The 25584-nt window shown below is 34.6% G+C and overlaps 1 protein-coding gene across 2 annotated transcripts; it reads left to right on the top strand.

Annotated features, from left to right (window-relative positions):
* Positions 1-269: 269 nt before the first annotated feature.
* Positions 270-25584, top strand: LOC123715140 (nucleolysin TIA-1). 2 transcript variants are annotated; one of them, XM_045669998.1, is made up of 9 exons: positions 270-603; positions 16067-16154; positions 18033-18108; positions 18850-18952; positions 21165-21345; positions 21751-21880; positions 22055-22218; positions 22482-22605; positions 22678-25584. In XM_045669998.1, the coding sequence occupies exons 1-9, from the start codon at positions 414-416 to the stop codon at positions 22717-22719; spliced, it is 1098 nt and encodes a 365-aa protein (XP_045525954.1). In that variant the 5' UTR covers positions 270-413; the 3' UTR covers positions 22720-25584. The 2 variants fall into 2 exon arrangements, with proteins under 2 accessions (XP_045525954.1, XP_045525953.1); XM_045669997.1 differs by having other exon boundaries at positions 22467-22605.

Genomic DNA, 25584 nt, shown 5'->3' with positions numbered 1-25584 from the left:
AAAGTATTTTCTTACGAAATATCATTTTTAGCGCACATTCAATTTTGGCACGACTTAGCACGCTTAGCTTTGAAAAATTGCTTCTTTACACCTATAAGTACCTTTACTTTATTAGAAAAGTACATAAACCGTTCTAAAAGGTGAAATTGTTAAATAGTTCATTAATATGAAGATGTCCAAAAATAACACTGCTTTTAACATTACGAAATAAAGTTCTAATAACGAAAGTGCAGCCACAGAATTATTACTTTGAAATCTAATAAATTCAAACGACAGACGCAGTTAGATTAGTTAACCTTTATTTTTAACAAAACGTGATAATTATTTGATAATAACTCTCCGGGAGAGTTAACCTAGAAGGAGACTAGTGTAGAGAAAAATGAGGTTGTAAGAATTAGGGTGGTGAGGTCAAAATGCTAGCCATGTCAACAATTATGATGCCAGCAGCGACGATGACTACAATGACCAACGCCGGGCCCATCCCGGTCGCAGCGGCCACCAAATTGGAGCCCAAATTGCTGCAGCTGCCGCATGCGGCGCTGATGCAGCAGCAACCACAACAACACCATCATCAACACCAGCATGGGAATATTAATAAGCTTGGTGAGTAATAGAATTAGTACTAATTGGAGCAACAGACCTTGAGAGTCTCTGAAGCTCTGGCCCTGACGCCTTATCGCTTACAGCAATTTGTATTAATTTATAAAAAATGATTAAGCTACATACAATCTAGTATAATAGAAAAATAATAAACGGCTCAAATATAAGAGTATTTCCTCTCACTTTGATTTTATTCTCTTTGGAGTAGAGACGGCCCAAGGCCGTGAGGTTCAAATGCACGGGCGCTAATTAAAGATTTGAGTTGGTGCCTGGTATACAAAAACATATACAAACAATTACTTAATGACAAATGAAAAAAACACAAAATTTAATAGTACTTAAAGCTTTTTCCATTAATAGCGTATTAATATTAATATCAACCATTTTTATGCTAATTCAAAATGAATAAATTAACACAAATTTTCCTACTCAGATAACGTAAGATAACGAGAAAGGGCCATACAATAATACGTTAAAGTTAGCCTTAAATTACCTCTTAAATCAACAAGCCGAGGGTTGTCACATAAAAAAATATAATAACAAGTTTATGTGTTTTTTATAGCGCAGGTAAATATATTGTTGTCATAACAGGGCGAAAGATATATATGGTTTGCACGCACGGGCAGAATGTTTATTTATTGTACTAAAGTCAAAGTCAAAAATCATTTATTCATATAGGTAACACAATGTACATTTTACATTTACTGCCAGTTCTCAAATCAAGAACGGGAGAGAAGAACTGGCAAAGAACTCTCCGCCACAATTTTTAATTGCCATATTTTATAATTAAATTGCCAATAAAAAGAAATGTCTCAGATTGTCAAAGATCCTCAGCAGCAGGAGGCATGGTGAAATAGGACACGCACATTCATTCTCGTATATACATGGTCGAAATAACTAACATCACCGCGCACATCGTACATGAATTCAAGTACGACCCGTTCACGAGTATGACGCATGGCCAGCCATCAGCCCCTTCACCATATTTTAATAAGAGAGACACCCCGAGGCATGGTCTCCATGCATCGGGTACTAACGCTCAGCATCGTCATCATCATCCGATGATGATGACGATGCTGAGCCGGGTCCAACGGATTTTTCTTCTTTTATTCAAAATGTCTTAGCTCGGATAGGGATAGATAGACTTACCATGATTTGGAGGGAGTTGAAATAGCGCGAAAACTGACCTACTTAGGGCCTCATAGCCTAGCGGTCTTTGTATGTGACTGCTGTGGTGAGGGGTACTGGGTTCGATTCCCGGTTCGAGTGCAAGTTTTAAATTTGTTCTCGGCCTTTGGTAGGGTTGTACGGTACCGGGCGAGTGCTTAAACCGTACATGGAGGGCACGGTCGAATTTCTATAGTATGCAGTGGGCATCGAACTATAGAAAGGAAACTGTGTAGGTTTAGAATGTAGCAAATACGTTCTAGGCCGAGAATGGAAATTACAAGTGGTCAGTAATTCAACATTCCTTTTATGGAGGGCTCAGGAGGAAATTTTAGTGGGTCGGGTTTCTCCCCTCTGATTAGCAGAGGGATAAGAGTTAACCATCCCCACAGTCCCCGCGATAGCGACTGCATGCGCTCGCGGGCCTGCAGCTGTGCATTTTTACCTCCTTCATAAAAAAAAAAAAAAGCGCGAAAACTGACCTACTTAGACTTGAGGGCAGAAGTATATTTTCGCAACCAACTAACTTGATCAGTTAATTAATAGAAGTAGTTTTTATCATAATACTCTATGAATCAAAACTTTGGTTACGTAATAAACTACTAGGTATCATCAGAATCCGACTAACTTTTTAGCAACGCTAGTTAAGGATGTGTAAGTTATGATGATAAGTGAATAGCTTTTTATTATTTTATTCCTCCCTACACCATATTAAATTGTGTCGTGGTTATTTTGCTAACTGTATTTCATAGTCTATGGCACTTTATGGCTTCGTGAGATAGCGGGCTTTTGTCCAACTTTATGGCATTTAATGTGATTATAGACTATTTATTTAACTGTAACTTTTGAGCAAGAAATAGGATATATTTTTTTTTTAATTTACCATGTAGTGTTTAATTTGTAATATTTAAAAACCTATTAAGCCCATTGCAGCCTCAAATAGAAAAGAAACGAAATCTTTGATTACCTATTAACATCCGGTTTAATTGTACCTGCTCAGTGTCTCACTAACAAATCACAATTACATATACGCGTATTAATTACATATTAACTTGTAGTAAAGAAAGTTATTTTTGTTAAAATTTTTTAGGCGTGGTTATGATTAGCTTACACTTTCAAATTGAGTGGGTGTTGTGAATAAAAACATAACAATTTCCATGAAGTTTTGCTAAGCTTAGTAGGTTTAATATTTAAGGCTTTTAAGCTTAAATATAGTGAGATTTTATAACCGTTTTGAAAGAGAAAGAAAATATTCCCATATTATTAGGTGTGTAATTCATAAATAAACTAAACTTTGAACGAATGTCCTTCAACCACTTTCTCTAGTACTGCGGAGGCCCGGCCGCATTTATGTTTTCCAATACCAATTAAATAATAAGGTAAAGACTAGAAGGATGTTACGCCCGTGAGTATTGTGCCAACAATACGTTTAAGAGTTCGATCAGGTATTCGTAATGTGAATTCACGTTTACAGCAAGACTTAAACAGAGGTTTAAGGGAGTTTTAATAAGTAATTGACAATACTAGTGAACACCTAAAACTGTTTACATTATTATATGTATAACAAATAACTTGCTACCTCAGGTGCGATTCGTCGTTTGCGAGGCCTACGATTGACTACTTTAATGGTTAAAATAAGAAAAGTTAAATAAATAACAAGTTATTTCGTAGCAAATACGACTACAAAATCTCGGTGTTATTCACCCTTAAGTTAAATCTAGTTAAATGGCCAGAAGACTTAGAATTAGAATATTAATTTAAACTGTATATATTTACTTTATATAAAACATAATAATTAATTTATATATATATATATATATTTAAACAGTTACTTTAGTTATTTAGATAAAATCAGAGGGTAGTACAATAAATAAATTAGTTCGAGCCTTCAACCCATTGAATTCGATTCTAGCAAAAGCTTCATAAATAAACTAAACTTTGAACGAATGTCCTTCAACCACTTTCTCTAGTACTGCGGAGGCCCGGCCGCATTTATGTTTTCCAATACCAATTAAATAATAAGGTAAAGACTAGAAGGATGTTACGCCCGTGAGTATTGTGCCAACAATACGTTTAAGAGTTCGATCAGGTATTCGTAATGTGAATTCACGTTTACAGCAAGACTTAAACAGAGGTTTAAGGGAGTTTTAATAAGTAATTGACAATACTAGTGAACACCTAAAACTGTTTACATTATTATATGTATAACAAATAACTTGCTACCTCAGGTGCGATTCGTCGTTTGCGAGGCCTACGATTGACTACTTTAATGGTTAAAATAAGAAAAGTTAAATAAATAACAAGTTATTTCGTAGCAAATACGACTACAAAATCTCGGTGTTATTCACCCTTAAGTTAAATCTAGTTAAATGGCCAGAAGACTTAGAATTAGAATATTAATTTAAACTGTATATATTTACTTTATATAAAACATAATAATTAATTTATATATATATATATATATTTAAACAGTTACTTTAGTTATTTAGATAAAATCAGAGGGTAGTACAATAAATAAATTAGTTCGAGCCTTCAACCCATTGAATTTCTCGATTCCATTTCTCGTACAGCGCCCGTCCTAGCTCTGAAATGGAGAAAATATAAATGGAAATATTGTTATTTTACACACAATAACCAACAGATACAAACCAAAAAAATAAACATATTCAAGAACGAAATCGAATCTTAAACCGAAACCAATTTGAACAATACCACCACCACTGATTCAGTGGTGGTGGTAACCAAAAATATGTCCCCCAAGCATAAATAGTAACATGAGCGATCTCAGTAACTGGGTCAGCGCATAATTATGTGAATTTATTATATCACCCTCATTGTACGCTTTTCATTATTTAAAATCATGTGAGGCTTTGAGGGAGAACATAGGTTTAAGTAAAGATACGTGTTAATCCTATTTGGTTAAATAAATCCATTTAAAAGATACGTTTTGACAGATTAAAATGAGTTTATAATAATCTACAAACTTTTTTCACAGGCAACAATTATTTGTTATTACAAATGTTTGGCCTTTCACACTTTTAACTAAACGCTCTTCATAATTTGGGTTTTTTGCCAAAATACTGGCTGGTCATACTTAGCATAAGGATCGGTTTTCTTTTTATTTGTTCAAATAATTAAACAACTTGTTTAAGTATCTAATGAAACCTTGAAACCGTTTGTCATTTTCATAAAATGATGCAAGTTTTCAATTAGATTATATATGACATTAAAGACGAAGAGAGTCACAGGAACGAGAGCAGCACCTAAATAATGGTGCAGGAAAGGCCTCAAGGATTACGCGTGAAGAAAGGAAGGTGGAACTGAACAATAACGATAAAGCACGACTTGAAACACGAATTTCAACGAAAACAGAGTTAATGACAACAAAAATTAGGTTAGAGCCACCAGCCGTTTAATTTCGACATTCGAGTCTACTTTGTAAACGCTTCTGCTTGGTTCAACGGCTCAATCGAACTGAGGGCTGCACCCCGAATCGATTATAGAGTGAAAGGGCAGTCGATAGGGACGAGTGTCAAAGATTACTTTATTATTAATTGTCATTGTCTGTCACAAATTTAATTAATTATGAATATGCCTAAAAGGTTGTTTGTGTAACCTTATTAACATTACAATTTTTTTAAGTCCACGCTTAAAACAAAACCACTCAATAATTGACCGTGTTTGGTCTCGAACAACCTTTTGAAATCTGATAGACAATGAAACCCCAATTTCGAGTGCATTTTAATTGTCCTTTTTCTTTGATATGGAAAACACCAGTTTTAGCCCTTTTAATATGAAACCTCATCAACTTACTGTACAACAACCGTACTTGATTACGATATGGAAAATCTTCTACGTTTAATTGCGTTTGTTTCATAGAGATGTATGAGTAAATAGCACAAGTACTCAAGGACTTTAGATTCCACTCCTCCTTTTTAATCTTGGTCTTTCCACAACTGAATGAGAAGTATAGAGATAGATGATCATCGTCAGTTACGCACTCGCGGGCTAACTAGCATTGCAACCAAGCCAACGCATTCTCACTCAAAATATTCAAAAATTATCAAAGACGTGGTCTGGCCACGTCCCTAGTTGTAATTTAAAAATTACACTTTAAGCAAAGTTTATTTAACGTAGAAATAATGTAAAAACGCCCGAAGGGAACACGTTTGTTATCAAAAAGAAATTTGAATAAATTTTTTGTTAATTTTCTATTCAAGGCCGAATTTAGACTTTTTATTGTAACTTTGAAGTTTAAAATTGTAAAAATTATAGGTTTGTTGCAAAAACGATAGTTTTTCTCTGAAACCCTAATCGAAACTATATTTCAGTAGAGTTGTCTTCGTGGTACAAAAAAGATTTGGCAAATGATAATGAGTGAAATGGAGAGACGCCAAGTCCGGAAGTCATCGATATACGTCGACGCCTCAACCGATTGGTTAACTGGAACGTTTACTCTGGAATTAGGACATTTTATCTAACTAGGTATACGCCCTGGTACCTATGGTACGTAATATTATTGTATCGTGTATTACTAAATTTATATATTTCGAAGAACTGGTGCCAGACGTATGAGCATTGTAACACTAATAACTTCTATTTAACACTGTTTTAAGATTAATTTATCAAGTTCGAATAAAAAGAAACAGGCTCAGCGTTGCCCATCGCAGTTTCTTTTTGAAAACCCAGGCGAAACATACGTTACTTCCAAAAAAAACATTCATGAAAATTTATTAAAAGGCAACTTATCTTTGGGTATTGCATAACAAGATTCAACTTTAATCAAAGAGTAAACCAAATGTAATTACTATTTTTTGCTTCATATTGTCCTAATAATACCGTACTTTATATAGATTTTACCAAAAAATATATTTTGAATGTTACCCTTTACAGAAAGAGCTTTAGCTACTATCTTCATTTTAACAGACGGGAACTGCACGGTATTCAGATAGAAATTGAACTGAAACCTTCGAAGAAGTCATGTTTTCATGATGACTAAACGCTTATTTTACTCAACGTTTTTTCAATCTAGAACTTTAAAAACCTAACAAATTTTTCTAAAGTCGTGAAAGCCTAACACTATTGTATTAATAATATTAGGTTAGGATGATATATGTATTTGCTTTATTAGGGCGTATTTACGTAACTGTAATTACGCAAGAGAATAATTAGGGTAATTTATATAATATTTCTTCCTTTTAATGGTGTAATGCCCATTGCGGTTTACTTAATTGCTAAATATCACGATATACAGAAATGTGCCTGAAGCAGGAACCATTGAAAAACGTTATCTAACTTTTCACGGTTCAGTGATTTTGTGTGGCAATTTTTTTAGAATGGCCCTTTTTATACGTAAGAACTTCGTTATTAAGAAACTGTATAGTGTATTCACGATAAACATTTTACTGACAAAGCGATTAATAAGCTAATATCATTATTTATCTTCATACATTATCCTGATACCTATCGCTGACTTTTGAGTAAAGGCCATGGCTATTCTACGTCCATGCAGATGATCAGTACCAGCCGTATGTTAGTATATCGTACTATCAACATATACAACAACACGTCATCTGTCGAAGACCAGAAAAGATCGGGACGAATGCGTGCTTTTAGAACTACAAAGGTTGTTAATGCTGTTATAATCAGAATTCGTCGAAACCCCATTAGGAAGCAAAACATCTTATCGAGATATATAAAGATTCTTCCTAGGACTATGTTACGTACTATATAACAAGACCTGAAGCTCATGCTCTAAATAAATCTTTACAATTATAGAGATTGGATCGATAAAAAGGCCTTCTGTCGGAATACGCCGATGAAAAGCACAGAAATATCCTCCTTTAAACTTCAAATGATGGTCAGTTTTAGAGGACATGGCCAGCTCTAAACGACACGGCGACAATGAGTCTCTTAAAAAAATCTTTGGAGTAAGCAGAGGCGAAATTTCCTGTGGAAACAATTCGTAAATCCATAGATTAGTGGCCAAACAGATTAAAGGCCCGTATAAAAGCTATCGGTGGCCATTACGAACATAATATTGTTGTATTTTATATGTAGGAACAAATTTTAATAATATTACATTACTTCATTAAAAAATGCATTTGTACTTATGGCTGGACTAGGTAAAGATTTGCCGTGGATACAGTAGCATTCATCCATCTTGGCGTGACTGTAATATTAAATCTTCTCGAAGTCTCAACCCATATTTGCAGAATTTTATCGCGGTTCTAAAAACAATCATCACATTGCCTCTGGCTCAATGGATCGTTTATTTTATCGGCAACATAAAGACAAGTGTTTTTTTTCTTCATTTTGACTTATATATTGAAATATATATTCCCAGGAATATCATTAAAAGCTTATTTATATCCTGTTTAACAGTCTGTGACTTTTTTTAAAATACCCATTTATTGTTAGGTAACGTAGTAGAAGTATGTAACTACCAATAGATTTTTATCAAAGTACCTAAACATAATCTAGTTGTATATGCCTTCTCTCCTTAACCAGTCTTCGCTGTTTCTGTGGATATTTTTTAAAATAAATCGATAAAATTTTGGTCGTATCAAATAATTTTGAACATAATCGCCAATAATGAGATTTTCAGAATATTACTTTAGTTTATGCATCAGAATCAACACTATTACTAACAAAATTAACATACATTAGAAGTTTTCTTCGGTTGTATTAGCTCCTAGATCTATCTATAAAAAGTAGCGAGTAGAAGCAACGTGAAATGAAATTGGAAGGATCTCAAAGAATTTTAGATAAAAATAATTTCCGAGCATCGAATCTAAAACCTTTTGTTTTGTTTTGGGTTCGAATCCATTTCCGAGTATTTTTTATGTGCTACTAACTCGAGTAGCACATTAAAAATACAAATGGACATTGTTAAGAGAAGACACAAAAACATAAACTTAAGGACTAACACACAAACTTACGCGATTTAAAGAGCCGAGTAACCTTCTTAAATGATATAATACATTTTGTCGAAGCAATGGCGCTGGTATCAGCTGCCACTCTCATTTTATGTCATACTGCTCATTAATTAACAACGTCAAAGTCTTATCAGTTTTTATGTTAATAATGAAAGTAATTTGTCGCTACCTTTGCAACTTAAAGACAATCAATATTAAAAGTAATCTTTTACACTCGTTCCTATGAATACCGTTTGACTCTGTAGTCGATTCGGGTTCGATCGCGGATCTCAACACGAAATGCCTCGAAACATTTTAATCAATATCTCCGGGTCCCGTTATTGTTGAAATTCAGGTCGAACTTTCTCCTTATTGTGCCTCGTTCTCCCCCTCGTACCCCTTCCACTTCCACTGTCTTACCCTCATTTTCTGTCAATTGTCTTCGTCATTCTTTTTCGTCTCATCCTACTTACTCCGACATATATATATTATTCTTATATGTATCTATATAAAATTTGGTATGAGATGGTATAATTTGTTTGGCTGTCTCAAACAAGATTTGTTATTTGACATAAACTAATTTAAACTTAGAATGCAGTAATGTATGTTCCCGTTGTAGCCTGTTTCAAAAATGACCTTAATTAACTTATTTGTGTAATTAATATCCATTTTACAATATTGAAGACTGCAGAAAAATATACATTGCGGCAAATAAGTATATGACTTGTGCCACAACTCAATAAGGAAAGTCGAAATTCTTGAGACAACAGGAGGGAGTAATTGAAATATCCTATCTTATACAAAGCCCTACCCTACCCAGTAAATGGTGATTATGCTGTATATTCTTTTTTACATTTTTGTAAAAACTTTGTAATCCAAACCAAAAATAATAGTGGCCTCTTTGCCTGACCTCCCTTCACATGTATAACTAAGTATTTCTGGGTTTGAATCACTACAAACGACCGTAGTTGGAGTAGACCGATTTTCAATAGACCCAGAAAGCCGGTCACTGACTTTCTTCAAAATAAACAAAGAAATCCACGCAGCAATTCATCTGATCTATGCTGTATGTGACTCGAAGTATTGGACCATTTGCAATAAAACTTTAAAATTTGTTTTCAAAACGACTCGATATTTTTTATTATTACCAAAAACAGTTAGCTGTTATAGAGCTTTATAACTAAACGGTTTGATAATGTAACCTTTATCATAATATTTATAAGATTTCCTTTCTGCTTTCTTTTTCCAAATGGATTTTGTCGATGTCTAGTAGAATAAACTGGATTACTACCGTATATTTTTGGGACTCCCAATATTGTTGTTACAGTTTCCTCGAGATGTTCATGAGAGAAAACAATTAATGCTCAGTTAACATTCACACGTATAAAACATTGCTGATACCAACACAAAAATGGTCTATCTATAAAACGTTGTAAAAGTTAACGGCTGCTGGTTAAACCCAGCCCATGCCTCTGTGTGGCTTTATGTTTTTTGTGTAGGGCACAAAAATAACCGTAAACGGCGTACAAAAACACAAGTAAACGTCAAATGACCTACTTTTGAGTAAAAGGTGCATTCAGGCTTTGCAGTCTCATTTCAGTTGCAGAATAGAAAAGTGTGTTCTGTCTTTTTAGCCAACTTTAAAAGGAGTATGCTAATTTTTGTTGCATCTTGGCTTTAAATCGAACGTTTAAATTCGATTCCGTTTTTGAAGATTTTTGTACTCACTTCAGGAAACAGATTTCACTTTACAATCTTCGCCGAGTTGGAAAAAATGTTCCCAGATAAGTATCTCTTGTGGAGAAGTCTCCAAAGATATCTTATCTTTACAAATTACGATTCACTTGAATTAACTTTTCACAAAGGTTGAGGCAATTAGCTATTATTATGTTTATTAAATTTAAACTAAAGCAATGGCTATAGTCGAGCCTAGATACGTTTTCTGTTTTTATATATATACATATTTATTGGGACAGAGGCTTAAACACCTTCCTTTTATGTAATTAATTATAAGCAAAGTAGACGCTTCTGTCCCAGAAATGTGTTGTTGTTGAAATGTTTTTTATGTTTTGTTTTACTCGTATATATATATTTAACTTACACGAGAAAGTAGAAATCTGAAAACATCAAATCTTATATTTATTCGTGAATACTGTCAGCCAAATAATCCTACATTCCAGCTACTGTGAAATACCTACCTAAGTATTCTTTTTATTTACATTGCCACTTATGATGAACTGCCTTTAGCTATCTTACCGGGACAATTGTCCCTAACATGTTTGATTTGGAACTTAATAATTTCCATGTGAATTTGTGTGATTGAGTTCAAGGTTATGTTTCAATGTTGATTACCTATTTGTTTATATATTTGAGGGTTGCGGGTTATAAGGGGTGAGATATTAGGCACAATTTGGATACATCTGTGCCCACAAAGCTATAAGAATTATTGTCGCCGGAAATCAAAATCGGAATACCAGAATCTTGTGTAAAGAAGAAAAGCAGTGAATCTTACTAGTATTAAAAGAAAATTTTGCTGGTGTTATCGACTCGTTGGTTTCCGGGAATTTTCATTGCCCGCCTTATTACATTTCCCTTTTTTGCCTTTGGGGAAAAGCCCAAATATTTAAGTTATCCATTTTGTCAAACCAATAAAGATAAATTATGCTAATCTATTAAGTTTATTTCCCCTTCCGTAGTTATTTATGTACCAGTTATGCGTTTAAAATTTAAATAATGGAATATGTTTACCTTTTACTCTTGTCTGAGTCCATTGTGTCATAATGTTTGTACAAACCCTGAAATAATCTGTCCGACAGTTGTAATGATTGTTAAAAGCGTAGTCCACGGGCAAGTCTTGTTTATATTTCTCGTAGCATACGTGTAGAGCTTCTACGGTTGTAGCACATTGTCGTCGAATTATTAAGGACTGTAGACTCAAAGACGGATGAGCTAGATTTTGTATTGTTTGTATTATGTATTATTTGTTGGAAATTAAAACAACAAGTGAACAAGTGGTGGTGTGAGAGTTTTATGAGGAGCATGGTTGATGGGATAGTTACATGTCCGTCGTTGTGCAATCCATAGAGCATAGCAAAGTTGAAAACTGTTATTAAATTTCAATATTAATATTCGTTTTAACTTTAGGTACAAATTGGAAAGAAAAAACTAATTTTAACAACCAACAAAAAGCCGTGATATGTCGACCGGCAATAATTTTTCCACAAGGGAAATTTATCGGTACAAAACATTTTCGTTTTGTTTGTTTTCTAGCCCACAATTGCTCTAGAGGACTTGTGTTTCAGCAAATATTCTAACAAAACCTACCTTCACGGATCAGTAGATTCAGGACCAAGGACCAAGGACCACGGCATAAAATATCTTTTCGTGTTAGGTAAAAGGTTTCTTGTCATGAGGGTCTTACGGAGAGTACATACAATGACACACCTATTTAAGCACATCTGCTCAGTATCTACTTCGTTGCTACAAGTGACTACCAGTCTTTCTCCAGTGTATTACCAAAGGACCCTGAGCTTCTTTGGCAAGCAGACGTTCTAATAAATCGGAGAAAGTTGTGGTGACCGATGGAGTGGAAGGCACGAGACCCTGAAGCCAACAACAATAAGGAACATTGAATAATGCGACCAAAGGAAAATCCAATTTCAGCGTTTATGAGTGATAATAGACATATGTACCTACTATAAGTTCTAAAACAACATGTATGCTTAAAATATTTAAGAAAACATGACTTCAAAAATTTATACGTAACAATTATATAAAAAAAAAAATATTTATAATTATATAAATCATTAACAATAAAATTATAAAGAAAGAAGATTGTTATTAAATATATGAATATTTATGTTAATAATAGTGTTGAATTATGAATAATATGCCTCAACTACATACACCATGTCTTTACATTATCACCATGTCTTCCAAAACTAAGAAACAACTTTATGTTCTAATAGATCCGCTAACAACTATGCACAGTTCAACCAATCATAACGTTATACGTATCCTCTGAAAGACCGTCTCTTGAGTAGTTGCTTCGCTATACAACGCCTAACTTCAACAAAAAAAACCAATAAATTTCAAGTTTTTGGAATTCGGTTAAAAACTCCACGTTCTGAGCAATCAGGTAAAAAGTACCAACGTATTTAACACGCAACGAAGCAAAGCCCCACTCGGTTGCATGCAAATCCATAGTATACACTATGTACGGGTGTGACCTAGTTTTATAATTATTAAGGCTGTTTAGTAGCGAATAGTTTTTATGAGTTTGAAACGCTATTAGCAAATTCGTTGCTGTGCACAATGCTGTGAAAAAGTTTCAATATTCCAGATTTCAAGTTAAAAAGAAGATATTCGGTTGATCTTATGCAAACTTGGTCTCTCTAAACCGGAGCTGAGTTTCGTGTCTCTATATTACATATTAGCCAGATGTCATATGACGTTTCCACGAATTCATTCTCAACAAGTCTTCTATAATTACTAAGTCTTAGAATTTTCTCAGTGAATTATCAAAAAACAAATTAATCTTTTTCCAAAAGAAGTATTGTATGAAATTTAATTTAATAATGTTGTGTTTTTACTGTACATAGCGATACCAATTAAAATCATATTTCATATTTTAATGAAGCTCGAAGTATCGTATATCATATATTTATCGGTTATTATAGTTTTTTTATTTATTTTAAAAGTTATATTTTTCGATAAATGTAATTAATTTATTCGTATTATCACAGTTAGACGCAAAATCAGGTAATACCACACTCGCCTCGTGTATAATCGCCCTTGGTCTTCAAATGATTAATTAATTAACGCCATAAATTTCACGAAATTAATGTAAAATTTTTGTAAAAAATTCCTTGACATGGCTGAACTACCGTACAGTTTGAATGTTTAACGATCCAAACGATAACAGAAAATAATTTTAAGATTTGAAGCCAGGAAAGGTTAATTTATTTTTGTCATTTAGTAATGTTCTTTAAAACACATTTATTAAAATATATACATTTTTCAAAGCTATCATGATTATCGCTACCCCACGTGAACCTCACCCCACCCAGATAATGCTAGCAGTAATTGGTATCATGATCGTAATTTATTACCATTTTATAACAATTATTTTGTCTAAAAAATTTCATAAAAGTATAACACAAGGAACTTAACTCAATATTAAATCTAAAGCTGTCTTATGCGTTGTTTTAACTAAAGCACTAATTTGTGATCTTTCAAAGGGGAAATAGATTTATAAGAGAAACAGCATTTATTTACAACCATTTAAATAGATTTTGCTAAGAGGCGTCTAAGAGGAACACAAAGATTTTGCAAGATTTTTTTTTATAGAACAAGGCCTCATCTGACGTTAAGTATTAAATAAGCCCATGGCCAATCACAATCTCAGATAGCTCGAGGGTGGGTTGCCAGCTTTTTGAGAATTGGTACGCTCTTTTCTATAAATACAATTAAGAGGAGAGTGACAGCTCAGCAATTTTTTAATTTAGAATTCGTTGAGAGGTTATTTCGGATAATTCAGCTTCAAGTAAATCATGAATAAAGTACAATTGGTATGGGATTGCGAATTCAAGGATATAGGATATTATAATCCGACATACGGCTCAATTCAATTTATATTGCGAAGTTACCCCGACACTTAGGGCTGCCACCTTCTTTTGTGAAGCAAGTTTACGTGGTAGATTACATATATATTAACCTGTACTGACTCCGTCCTCATCAGCAACAGCTTTGTTCAAATACAATCAAGACAACATTAACTACAAATAAGTTTCGATCGATTCAAAATGTCGTTCTTTGTCCGTAGCATCGCATAAGTTAGCTGAATTGTGATAACTGCAGTGAAACGACCTTTCCACAAAGATCGTCTCTTTGTATGGTTTGAGACCGATAAAACCTCACAATTTGAAAAATTGAGTAAATTAACAACCATTGTAATCATATTTTCTATAAAGTTTCAAGTAAAAGTGTCAGCGATACTTTCGTGACTGGATGCTAGGTTTGAGCTCTAATAAAAAAAGAAAAGAAACGAAAAGCTTCTGATAGGATTAGTAAAAAAACACATGAATAAGAATTAAAATCAAAGAAATTAGCTAGGCTGTTTAAATGGAGAAAGGCTATGTGCATGCAACCAATTGAACCCCACTAAACCCCACATGCACCCAAGGTAGACTAGAGATGAGGTGGAGAGATATTTGCTCAAAGATCACCATTATGAAAGGAGATAAGTTGAATTCGTTTTAGGAAGGCCTAGGCCTAGGCCGCTGTCGTAATTCAGTAGACATAAAAGGTTTGTATTTTATTTATTTTGTAATAATATAAAAATATTCCAAACATATTAAATAAAGAAACGTACATTATCTTTTCTAAAATCCCTCTATTCAAATGAAGAGATTGTGACTGGATAAACGAACCAATTTTACAACAACTTTTGCAAAGTTCACCTGAATACATATTTTTATAATTGTTAAAAATAGGCTAGTTTAGGGAGTCACTGCACTAATACTGCTCTTGATCATCGCTAATTATTTGATAATAAAACCATAATATAATATAAAGAATGAATGCACGCTTGGCTGGATTCGATCCATCTAAAGTAGCTCGTGGCAACCCTAGCGTAGTTAAAAGTAATCAATAGTTTCCATCAGCGAATTGACAGAGCAATATATTCCGTCTCACTCGTACAAAACACAAAATGATATCTGTGTCTCTTACTATACAATACAGTCTGCTATTAAGAGCTGTTATGAGTAAGAACACTTACAGTGTCAAGTCTCTCGTCCCCCGGCGGGGCATGGGGCACACGCAATTTTTGCGATCAGTTTTATTGATAACCTTGTACTAATGCTAGATGTTACATATTATGTTTTACGGGGTTTTATGTACAGATGTTTCGTGTACTGAATTTTTAGCTATTTGCGTAAATAGTATGAGTTGATTGTGTGCATTCTCACAAATAAGTGAGTGGATCAGATGTATGTCAATATCTTGACATACACCTGATCCACTCAACGCATCAATATGGTTTTGTTTCGATCCTGGATTCAACTATGGGAAATTAAAGTAAAACATACAACACAAGAAGGACATTTTTTTCAATTATGGCTTCCATGACCACCATACCAATTGCACTGCCCATACAATTGCTAACATTGGCCCCTGACAACCCATATTTCGGAATCAGATCGTATCTCCTGGTTCCTCACAAATAGTTTACACGCTGTAAGAGAATCTTTAGAAAAGGCATTTACCAATATAACTAGCAGTGCCTAGCGGTTTCACCCGCGTGAATTCGGTTCTAGCGAGTCCAAACAAACAAACTGCTCGTCTCTAGTATATTTTAATGTAATAATATCTTGTTTCAGAGCACTACCACATTTTCGTCGGAGACCTGAGTCCAGAGATAGAGACGCAGAGCTTAAGGGACGCCTTCGCACCCTTTGGAGAAATATCGCAAGTGTTTTTTGGGTTTCTTATACAATTACTGGTATACCTGCACGTCCAGCATTAGAGGACACTGCGGGTCCTGTAGATTTGAATTATATTTCCGCTAAATTAATTCAAGTAAAAACTAACTTAGTAAAAGTCATATCACACAGTCCGTAAAACATAAAAATTAATGGTTTATCCCTAACAAAACACTCTTTAACTATTTTATCATTATAGTACTTTTACTGTACTTTAATGGGGTTATAAAACGAAAAACGCACGCTTCATGGTTCTATAATTTAGTCAGAAGCCACTTTTTATGTCAGTAGAAGTTGAAATTGCGTGCATTTTCTTAATGAAAAATCAAAATTCCGAACCTTATCTAAACTTACTCGAAGGGGTCATAAAATTTTATCATCCTCTTTACTCCGCTATTAGTGGGAGCGAGATGCTTTACGGTCGTGCGAGACGGATACATTTATTAAATGCCAATGCCAATAATTATCCACTTCTACTCTAGTTGCGTCTCTGACTTCGTGTGCCTTGAGTACCTACTGTGTGAAGATAATAATAAAAATATATTGCAAGAATATGGTACAAAAAGGTGGTAAGTTCGCATATTTTGCACAATGGCGCGCAAATTTGTCTTTAAAGGAGTTTTACGTTTTACATTATTAGTCATATGAATTGGTCAATTCTTATATTATTTGTATCGTACATATCATATCAAATGTTATTAAATTTATATCAACTACAGTGTATATCGCAAATAATCATTTATTTAATAATATTTTTTTTTCCAAAAGTACTACACCAAGTCGAATTTTAAAGACTCGAGCCAGAAAATCTGTTAATTATTTTAGTAGGTACATTATTGTAAACCTTAATAGCCATACAAAAGGTGTTTTTCCTAAACAGGTCTAGATTGATTTTTGGCACAGCCAATTTCTCCCCATATCTACTTCTTACTTCGACTTAAAACATGTATGTTTGATAATCATTGAAAACCTTAGTTATTGCGCAGCGCATAAATGAGAGAGATCTGATATACAAATAGATAGAGGAGTTGATATTGAAGGCATAGGAAGGAATCTTGCAAATACATAGCTTTAATTTACCAAAAATACACAAATATAATTTTGCCTCGTCCCTCCCAGACGTGATATTAATTCAACTGCAATATACAAGACACTAAAAAAACTGTATTACAGCCAAGATATAGTTTTAGCAAGTATTATGGGTAGTGTTTCATTGAGAGCGGGTTGATAAGCTTAGCGATAGCGGTTTTAAATACCACTCTCTGATAATTCGGTTTTATCTTTGAGTAAATACAAATCATTACGATGTCACTATCTTATATATTTAAATGCGTAATTTTTAAATTTCTATTTCAACAAAAAAAAACACCAAATTTGTCGTCAAAGGCTAAAAAGAAAAAAGGGTAAAAAGGGGTAAAAAGCCTAATCAAAATTATGTCTTCTAGGACAAGAAATAGTCAAATATTTACATATTTTTCTCAAGTCACCCATAGTCAGGCATGCAGCTAGAGAGCAGAGAGGCTATAAGTGGATAATTTATAGGCATTTAATAAGTATATTCTTCTTGTGTCACAAGTATAAAACACGTTAAAATATTATCAATTAGATTTAAAAAAATACATTATGAAACGTTTGTATTTGAAATGATAACTAAGAGGAATGTTATACATCATTTAAGCAGAGAGCCAGTCTGCGATCGCCATCAGTGGCGCCACCCGACTGGCAAACATCCAGTACATTATTCTTATTGTTTCATCTCGTCCTGATGTCTAGTTTTATTACTCCCTACGGATTGCGAACATATCTTTACAATATTTGAGCTAATTTATGGAAAACATATCTCTAAAATGACTTCTGTTTGCAGGGACTGCAGAGTGGTGAGAGATCCACAGACGCTGAAATCTAAAGGATATGGATTCGTTTCCTTTCTTAAAAAATCCGTGAGTATTTCGTATGTGTAAATTAATGAGTAAATTAGTTAGGGTCCTTCAAAACTAAAAAGGCCGGCATCACAGAGCCTTCTGGTAATGTGAGTGCCCACATGCGTTGGTATCGATTAACATCAGGTGAACCTTCTGTCCGTTTGCCCCTGTTCTATAAAAAGGGAATATTAAACAGTTATTTAGAGGACGAGTTATAAAATATCTAAGTTACAAACTTAATATAACTATAAAGCAAGAAGACGATCAACTCTCCGTATCTCTGTATAGCGATGTCAAATAAAAAAAAATATTATTGGAATTGAAGTTCTGTCGAAGAAGAAAAAAGGTCTAATCGATATAGTATAAAATTAACAATACTTCCGAAAGATTATTATTATTTATTAATTAACGTGTATTGCATTGTGTAAATAAATTCGACATTTTCCTTATTAAAGACTTACTTCCACACAGTTTAGTCTTTGTTCTTTTTCTTTTGCATACGCTTTTAGATACCTTTATATATAGAAAGTCGGTGACTATGATTTACAGAAGAGCAGAAAAGTAGAAACATCGATATGTATTTAATATGCGTTTATTTTAATTTGCAGAAGTTTTATTTAATACAATCTTTTATTACTCTCTCTTTAAGTGATTAAAACCATGTGAATCTCTTAACTTTCCATGGGACGTAATGCACACACATTTGGTTTATAATAGTACAAAATGAATACATCTCAGCAATTAATACTTGTATTACAGGAAGCGGAGTCGGCCATAACAGCTATGAATGGCCAGTGGCTAGGTTCGCGATCAATCCGGACGAACTGGGCGACCAGAAAACCGCCAGCGCCAAAGAACGAATGTGAGTTAACGAATAATACTAATGCACTCATTTAATACTTATCTACGTATAAATCAACTAATTAAATCATCAAGTACATACATTGGAAAGAGATGATAAGTTTAAAATGACGAGACATAAATCAGGATTCAGGACCTATCAGTGTTTTCACTGAAGAAAAACGAGTCACCTAGAGTTGACTCTCTCTCATACTGTAAATAAGGCGATAACTCGTGATGACATGACTAAGAATCCTAAATTAGGCTAAACTCAAAGGAACAGAGCATTGACGATTCTCTTTAATCTATCTTTGTGAATTATTAATATGGTAATTCTGGCGGGCTGTTAGGGCTGGCGTGTCGTGACACACAAACATCCTTTGAAACAGATCTCTATTAAAGAGATTTTACAAATATTTAGGCTAAAAGGAGGTTTTATTTAGTCCTAATTAGGTTTCTAATACATAATCTCTTTTATCGTGGCCATCTTGACAGTGTGGACTTGAAGTACGTATGAAGAATGTGTGTGTGATGCAGTTTTTTTTATTTATGAATTGTGTTGTGCGTAATTTCAAACACAAAAATGCTTTTATCTAAAAAAATATTTTAAAGTAATCTTAACTGAGACTTGGTTTGAATTTGTGTATGAAAATGTATTTCCATCTCAAATACATTAAATCGAACTTCCTATTTACTAGGCAACCCTAGTATGGTATAACGTGACTGACAGGGTTCTATTGCCATTTAATTAATTACTTCCCATCTCGTGCTGAGCCTAGATATGTTATTTTAGGAATCTTATTTCGCTTATTATTACACAATTGACAATATTACTATATAAGACCACTTCATATCGGTGTTTCATTTATGGTTTCCTCACCGTACGAGCGCTGTGGCCTGACATTATTTGCATCAGAATCACTTGCTCAAGCCACTAAGCCAATACCGCTCCAAAGCAGAAAATAATCTTTTACACTATTACTTAATACACACTACATACAACTCTGAATGCAACTCGCAAGTGGATATTGAAACGCTATCGTCTACTCAAGTAGACTAAATAGGCGAACGTCTGAATCAAAGTTTCCATGTCGAGTCTCAAGATAAGCTTCAGTGTAATTAAATGCCTCTGCCTCGTTCAAGCAATTTTGAAATATTATCTCAATATGGAGATAGAGTTGATACAACGTTGTGTGATATTCATGCTGCAAATACATATTAGCAGCTGTGTTATAGAACAGTAGTCCCCCCTTATGACGTGCTATTTCCCTTCTGTAACGCGGAGATTTCTCAAGCCATATTTCTGTAGTGTGAAATTAATTATGTTTAGTTAAGTCGGTAATAAGTTTTGCGTATCTCCAATTGAGTTATAAATTTAAACTATTTATAGTTTTTGAAAACTAAAAACTGGTTTTACGAGAATACTTCTACAACGCTATTTCCTAAAACCCGTTTCAGGTCCACCACGCGCCAAATTTATACAAAAAAAATGTTACAAGGTGAAAATATATAAAAGTCTACACATACGACATAATTAGCTACATTTTCACCTCTTATATAATTCGTTACGTCAAGGTTGTAAGAGCTCTATACAGTTGATCGCAATATCCGGTGCGCGCCTAATATCTTCCTGTTAACATCCGGTTCGTTACAAAACCCGCTAAATACAGTCTACCTTGCTGTAAACCCCTATTTATGTCATTAATGATTAAGGACATGACAATGTCTTTACTTAAACGTGTTTTACAGGTTTACAAGAAAATATAACCTGGGACCACGCGGATTCTTGATAGTAGCTAAACTTCTTAGATGTATTAGTGTCATAAATTGTACCTAATCTTATTTTTGTTTTTTTTTTTACTTTAGCGAATCATTTTTACACGAAGTTGCATAGTTTATATTAAAGTATTTAACAACGAATATTTTTATTTTATATAGCTTATGTACACAACCTACCTTACATTTAAATTTACTCGCTAAGTGAATGCAATTCTTTGAGAAATAAAGTATCTTTGAACCGTACTGAGCCTGCAGCCTCGCTCCCGTGGATTTCGTGTACTTTAGAAAGATTTTATGCGACCTTTTCAACAACAATTGTTATATTTCACTACAACATAGGTTTATTCTTATTATTACTATCATCATGTAGCGCCAGTTTCACTTATATTTAGTCTTCTACATGAAGCTATTTAATGAATTAAATCGCCCTAATCTTCAATATTGAAATACTTCAGTGAACTCGAAACCGCTAACATTCGACGAGGTGTACAACCAGAGCTCTCCAACAAATTGCACGGTCTATTGCGGCGGTCTCACCACCGGGCTTTCGGAGGAACTGATCCAGAAAACGTTCCAGCCCTTCGGCACCATACAGGAGATAAGAGTCTTCAAAGATAAGGGATACGCGTTTATTAGGTTTGTAATATTTGCACCAGCATCAGTTAAAGATTTGAATACTTCAGATGTTTTGCAGCTTTGCCTGCCGAGACTGGGGAAATGCCTATCTCCTTAAGAACTTACTTATCAAGATTGGTTATTTACTTTTGTCTAATATTGACTAGGTTAAGTTATTACTTTTAAAGTACCACCACAGAAAGCTTTCGAAATGTTATATAAATGTTTTAATAAATTAGCCCTTATTACCGCTAAAGAAGTTTTATTGATTACTACTAAGTTAAACAGACAATATTATTGTATTATCCTGTACATTTTATACCACGAGTAACTATTAAATAACATTTCCTATCATTGTTTGGACTTAATAACATGACGACTTAGCTACTTAGCCACAAAATTCATCGCAAAGATGTAATATTTCAGATTCTCGACGAAGGAGAGTGCGACCCATGCTATAGTGGCAGTTCATAACACAGACATCAATGGACAGCCAGTTAAATGCTCTTGGGGAAAGGAGTCTGGCGATCCCAACAACGCACAGCCACAGGGCCAGGTAGTTGTTATAATTAGTCCTCTCGCCTCGTACGTGACGACACGACAATCACGTGTCTTTTGGGCTTACAAAAATTTTTACCTTATTGATAAACCAATCTCAAAGTACCCATGGAACAGTGTCTTATTTTATAATCCGCGTTTATGTGCAAATGCCTTTATACTCCTATTCCAGCTGAGCGGTACAGCGTACAGTCCATTCGGTGCATACCCTGGGGGCGTGCCGTCGTACTGGTACAACACTTACCCGCAACAACTCGGGGGCTTCCTGCAAGGGATGCAAGGCGTGCAGGGGTACTCTTATGGACAGTTTGCGGGGTACCAGCAGCAGTACATGGGGTGAGTGTTATAAACATACGAAGAAATTCCTTCCTTTGGGTTAATCTGGGGTTTATGCATCTCTGCGTAATTTATAATATTTGTTAGACAATTCAATTTTAGTACGACAATTTTATGCAGAATGAATTATTTTTAATTGTTTAATGTTAATATTTCTAATAAGTAAATGCCGCTTAGACGTTGCAAGCGTCAAACTTTAAAAAATATTAAATCCACTATAAAATCGAAGGTGTTCTAAAGAGACACAGTGTGCCTCCTTCTAGCATGGGGGGCGTGCAGCTCCCCTGGGCACTAGGGGGCGGAGTCGGGGGAGTGGGTGGAGTGGCCGCCATGTCTCAGCCGCCGCAGCTGCTGCACTATCCCGTGCAGCACTTCCAAGTACAGCCGGTGAGTAGACCCATATGGCCGCTGCTGTATGTTGCCTAAGCTTTAGTCTAAAAACAAAACATTAAATTTCAGATCGCTGAGGAGGAGTGGTTAGCCCCGAGTTTGTTGGTGTGAGGACACCGCGCGCCCCCGCCGCCTGACCCTTGTTGCTGCCAGCTCAAGGAGTGGCTCTAGCTCACTCCCTCACCTCACTTCTACTTCACTCCCAAAGCGGCACCACGTCGATGATATTTGGCCATCGCCCCGATACTAGCGATTTCATTTCTTTCTTTCTTCAAGTTATTTCCAGAAAGAGATTTGCTTTACATTTAAGGAAAGCTAAGGTGTCAACTTAATCGGAGCTTTGTCCCTCTAAAGTGGAAACTAAATTGAGACCTTACCGTCACGTCAAACGCTATCTTATTGCTAAGTACTACTTAAGTAGGTATATATTTCTTACGATTCATTGTGCTTGTTGACGCTTTGGGAACGACTTACTATTTGTTTGAATCTATAAATTTCCAAAAGCCGGTTTTATTTTGGGAATTTATAAACGCGTTCCGTTTAAGTTGAAGAATGTAGTCCTGAAGCAGTGGGTTGCGGCGGAGGGCGGCTTCGCTTCGTCGAATGAATATATGAATAATGTGAGTCACTCGAGCAAATTATTTGTATAACCGCTTATGATCGCATGGAAATGCATTTATGATAAAAGATGAATACTTTTTAGAGAATATATAGTTATTTAATGTAAGCGTATTGTAAGGTAGGTTAACAGTACCACGCGGGCCAAAATGGTTGCGACGAGAAAATTTTGCTGGTTTATAATAAAGATACCGAACCACCGTGCACAAGTATATTAAGATTAGTGGAAAATGTAGATTTTTGGAAAAATGTTTAATAGAACTAGATGGTACGCGAGAGTGAGAAAGTTTTTTAAGATTTTATATCTGGTCGGAGATAGGAAAGTAATATTATTGAATAGAATCTATACGACTGGACGCTAGTGTGGCCTCCTCTCTCCTCACCTCTGCTGACGATCAGTTCACAAACAAACTATATCTGAACTTTGCAAAAGTACGTCGCTGTCATTAGATCAGATTACAAATAGCAGATACTCCACAAAAGCGTCCAGTAATAATAATATAGATTTTTCTCTGGACGTCAATATTGCCAAATTCATAACAATTCAACTTATATAATAAAAAAAGGTTGTGTATTTAATATAAAGGACACATGGAACTACAAACATGACGAAATAGAAAAAAAGTGTAGAGAAAATAGATTATTTATAAGAAAGATATATATTTATTATAGGATATAAGGTATATAATCATTTACTGTAGGTTGAGTGGTCGATGGTATTTCGACTTAAAACTTTTTGCTCTGTTTTTCATGTATGCGTCTTCGTTTATTTCGCGAGGCTGGCGAATGGCGGTAGAGTTGGAGATCAAACCCAACAATTCTCTTTTCTGTACACTAAATGTTTCTTTGCTCATATTACCCCATTTAATGCAGAATCTTTATGAAAACGTAAAAATACAGGATTATACAGACGATAGCAAGAACATGCTTCTTTTATTCGCGTAAATTCCTTCGTGAACCCATCACGAACTCTTCCTGCGCATGTAAAACTCTGCCGATCATACGCCAAGTCTAGCGTAGCGACATCTACGTGATAACATCTTTTTTGAAACTTTTTAACGAGACACTCTCTGTCTACGATATTTTGTAAAAAAAAATGTATTTTATATATTATATTGTCGGTGTTGATTTATGTAGATTTGTTTCTATTGATGTTAATTTTTATCAACGTGCAAATAATTTGCAATTATAGCAAATTGACTTACGACAAGTACCGCGATAAGACAATTGACTCGCTCCACTACAATGATAATGACAATGACAACCAATGCTCTCAGATAAAGTCTGGACTAGCCCAGATAAACGTGATTTCCAATAATTGTAAATTAATGTACGTGGAACCTTACGCATGTAGTCGAATCTTGTGAGACATATCGCTAGAGATTTATATTAAGATTATTAACATAAGTACGTGAGTTAAGTAACGAATCGTTAAGTCAATTTCATCGTCAATCTATGACGTGGCATTATTTTGACGTGAAACGGAGCATTATGATGACGATTTTATGTCACCAAACGGGTCTTTGGGAGTTGCTTAAAATACTGCTTTCTTTAAAAGATAGCATCAGGTCTACACATGTCTACAAAAGAGTGTGCTGTAGATTGATTGGCAGCAATTTGAAGCAGGTCCTAATGTGACCGGGGTGTATTGATGATGAAAGGATATCCGTCGTGGTTGCTCCTCAATCGCGTCAAGGCAGTTATATAAAGCAGATATATCAGTTAGATAGACAAATTTAGCTATAACTACATATACAATTAGCGTACATTTGCCTATAATCGCTTTCCGGTAGCATAGAGTTGTATATCCGTATGTAAGCTAGACTAGTGCTGAGTCGTGGCTTTGTCCACTGACGTTGCCTTTCTTACGCTGTCTCTTCCCTCGAGGTACGATAAATAAGGCTTACTTTACGGTAGTTAAGAATCGAAGTATATAACGTGTTAGATAGGTAAATTTCAATATAAAGTATATATATACAAATATGGATTTTATCGTCTAGATAGGCTATGAAATTTGTGTGTTTGTTTACGTTGCTTTATTGTGTTGGTCCAGTGTTAAGATAATTTTAAGTCCCAAAGAACACCAAATATATTGTAATCCTTGTAATATAATGTAGACTGGCGATAGTACTTAATGTCTTACGCACTCTCCTTTGGGTTCTGTTGGAAATTATACATTCATACAATTGACTTGTTCTTCGAGGATGAAAAAGCTTTCTCTTTATTCTATAAATCAATGCCCGAGTTCTGGGGATGGTCACAATGCATTTATCGAAAAACGCAGTTGTAATTATCGGTGAGAATTTTAAGACGCCTTTTAATAAAATCATTTTTAGTTCACACTTCACTAGTTCAAAA

The sequence above is a fragment of the Pieris brassicae genome, chromosome 10 (assembly GCF_905147105.1).
Source record: "Pieris brassicae chromosome 10, ilPieBrab1.1, whole genome shotgun sequence".
Taxonomy (NCBI): Eukaryota; Metazoa; Arthropoda; class Insecta; order Lepidoptera; family Pieridae; genus Pieris; species Pieris brassicae.
Note: the sequence above shows the minus strand (reverse complement) of the source record. Positions and strands in the feature narration are given on the sequence as shown.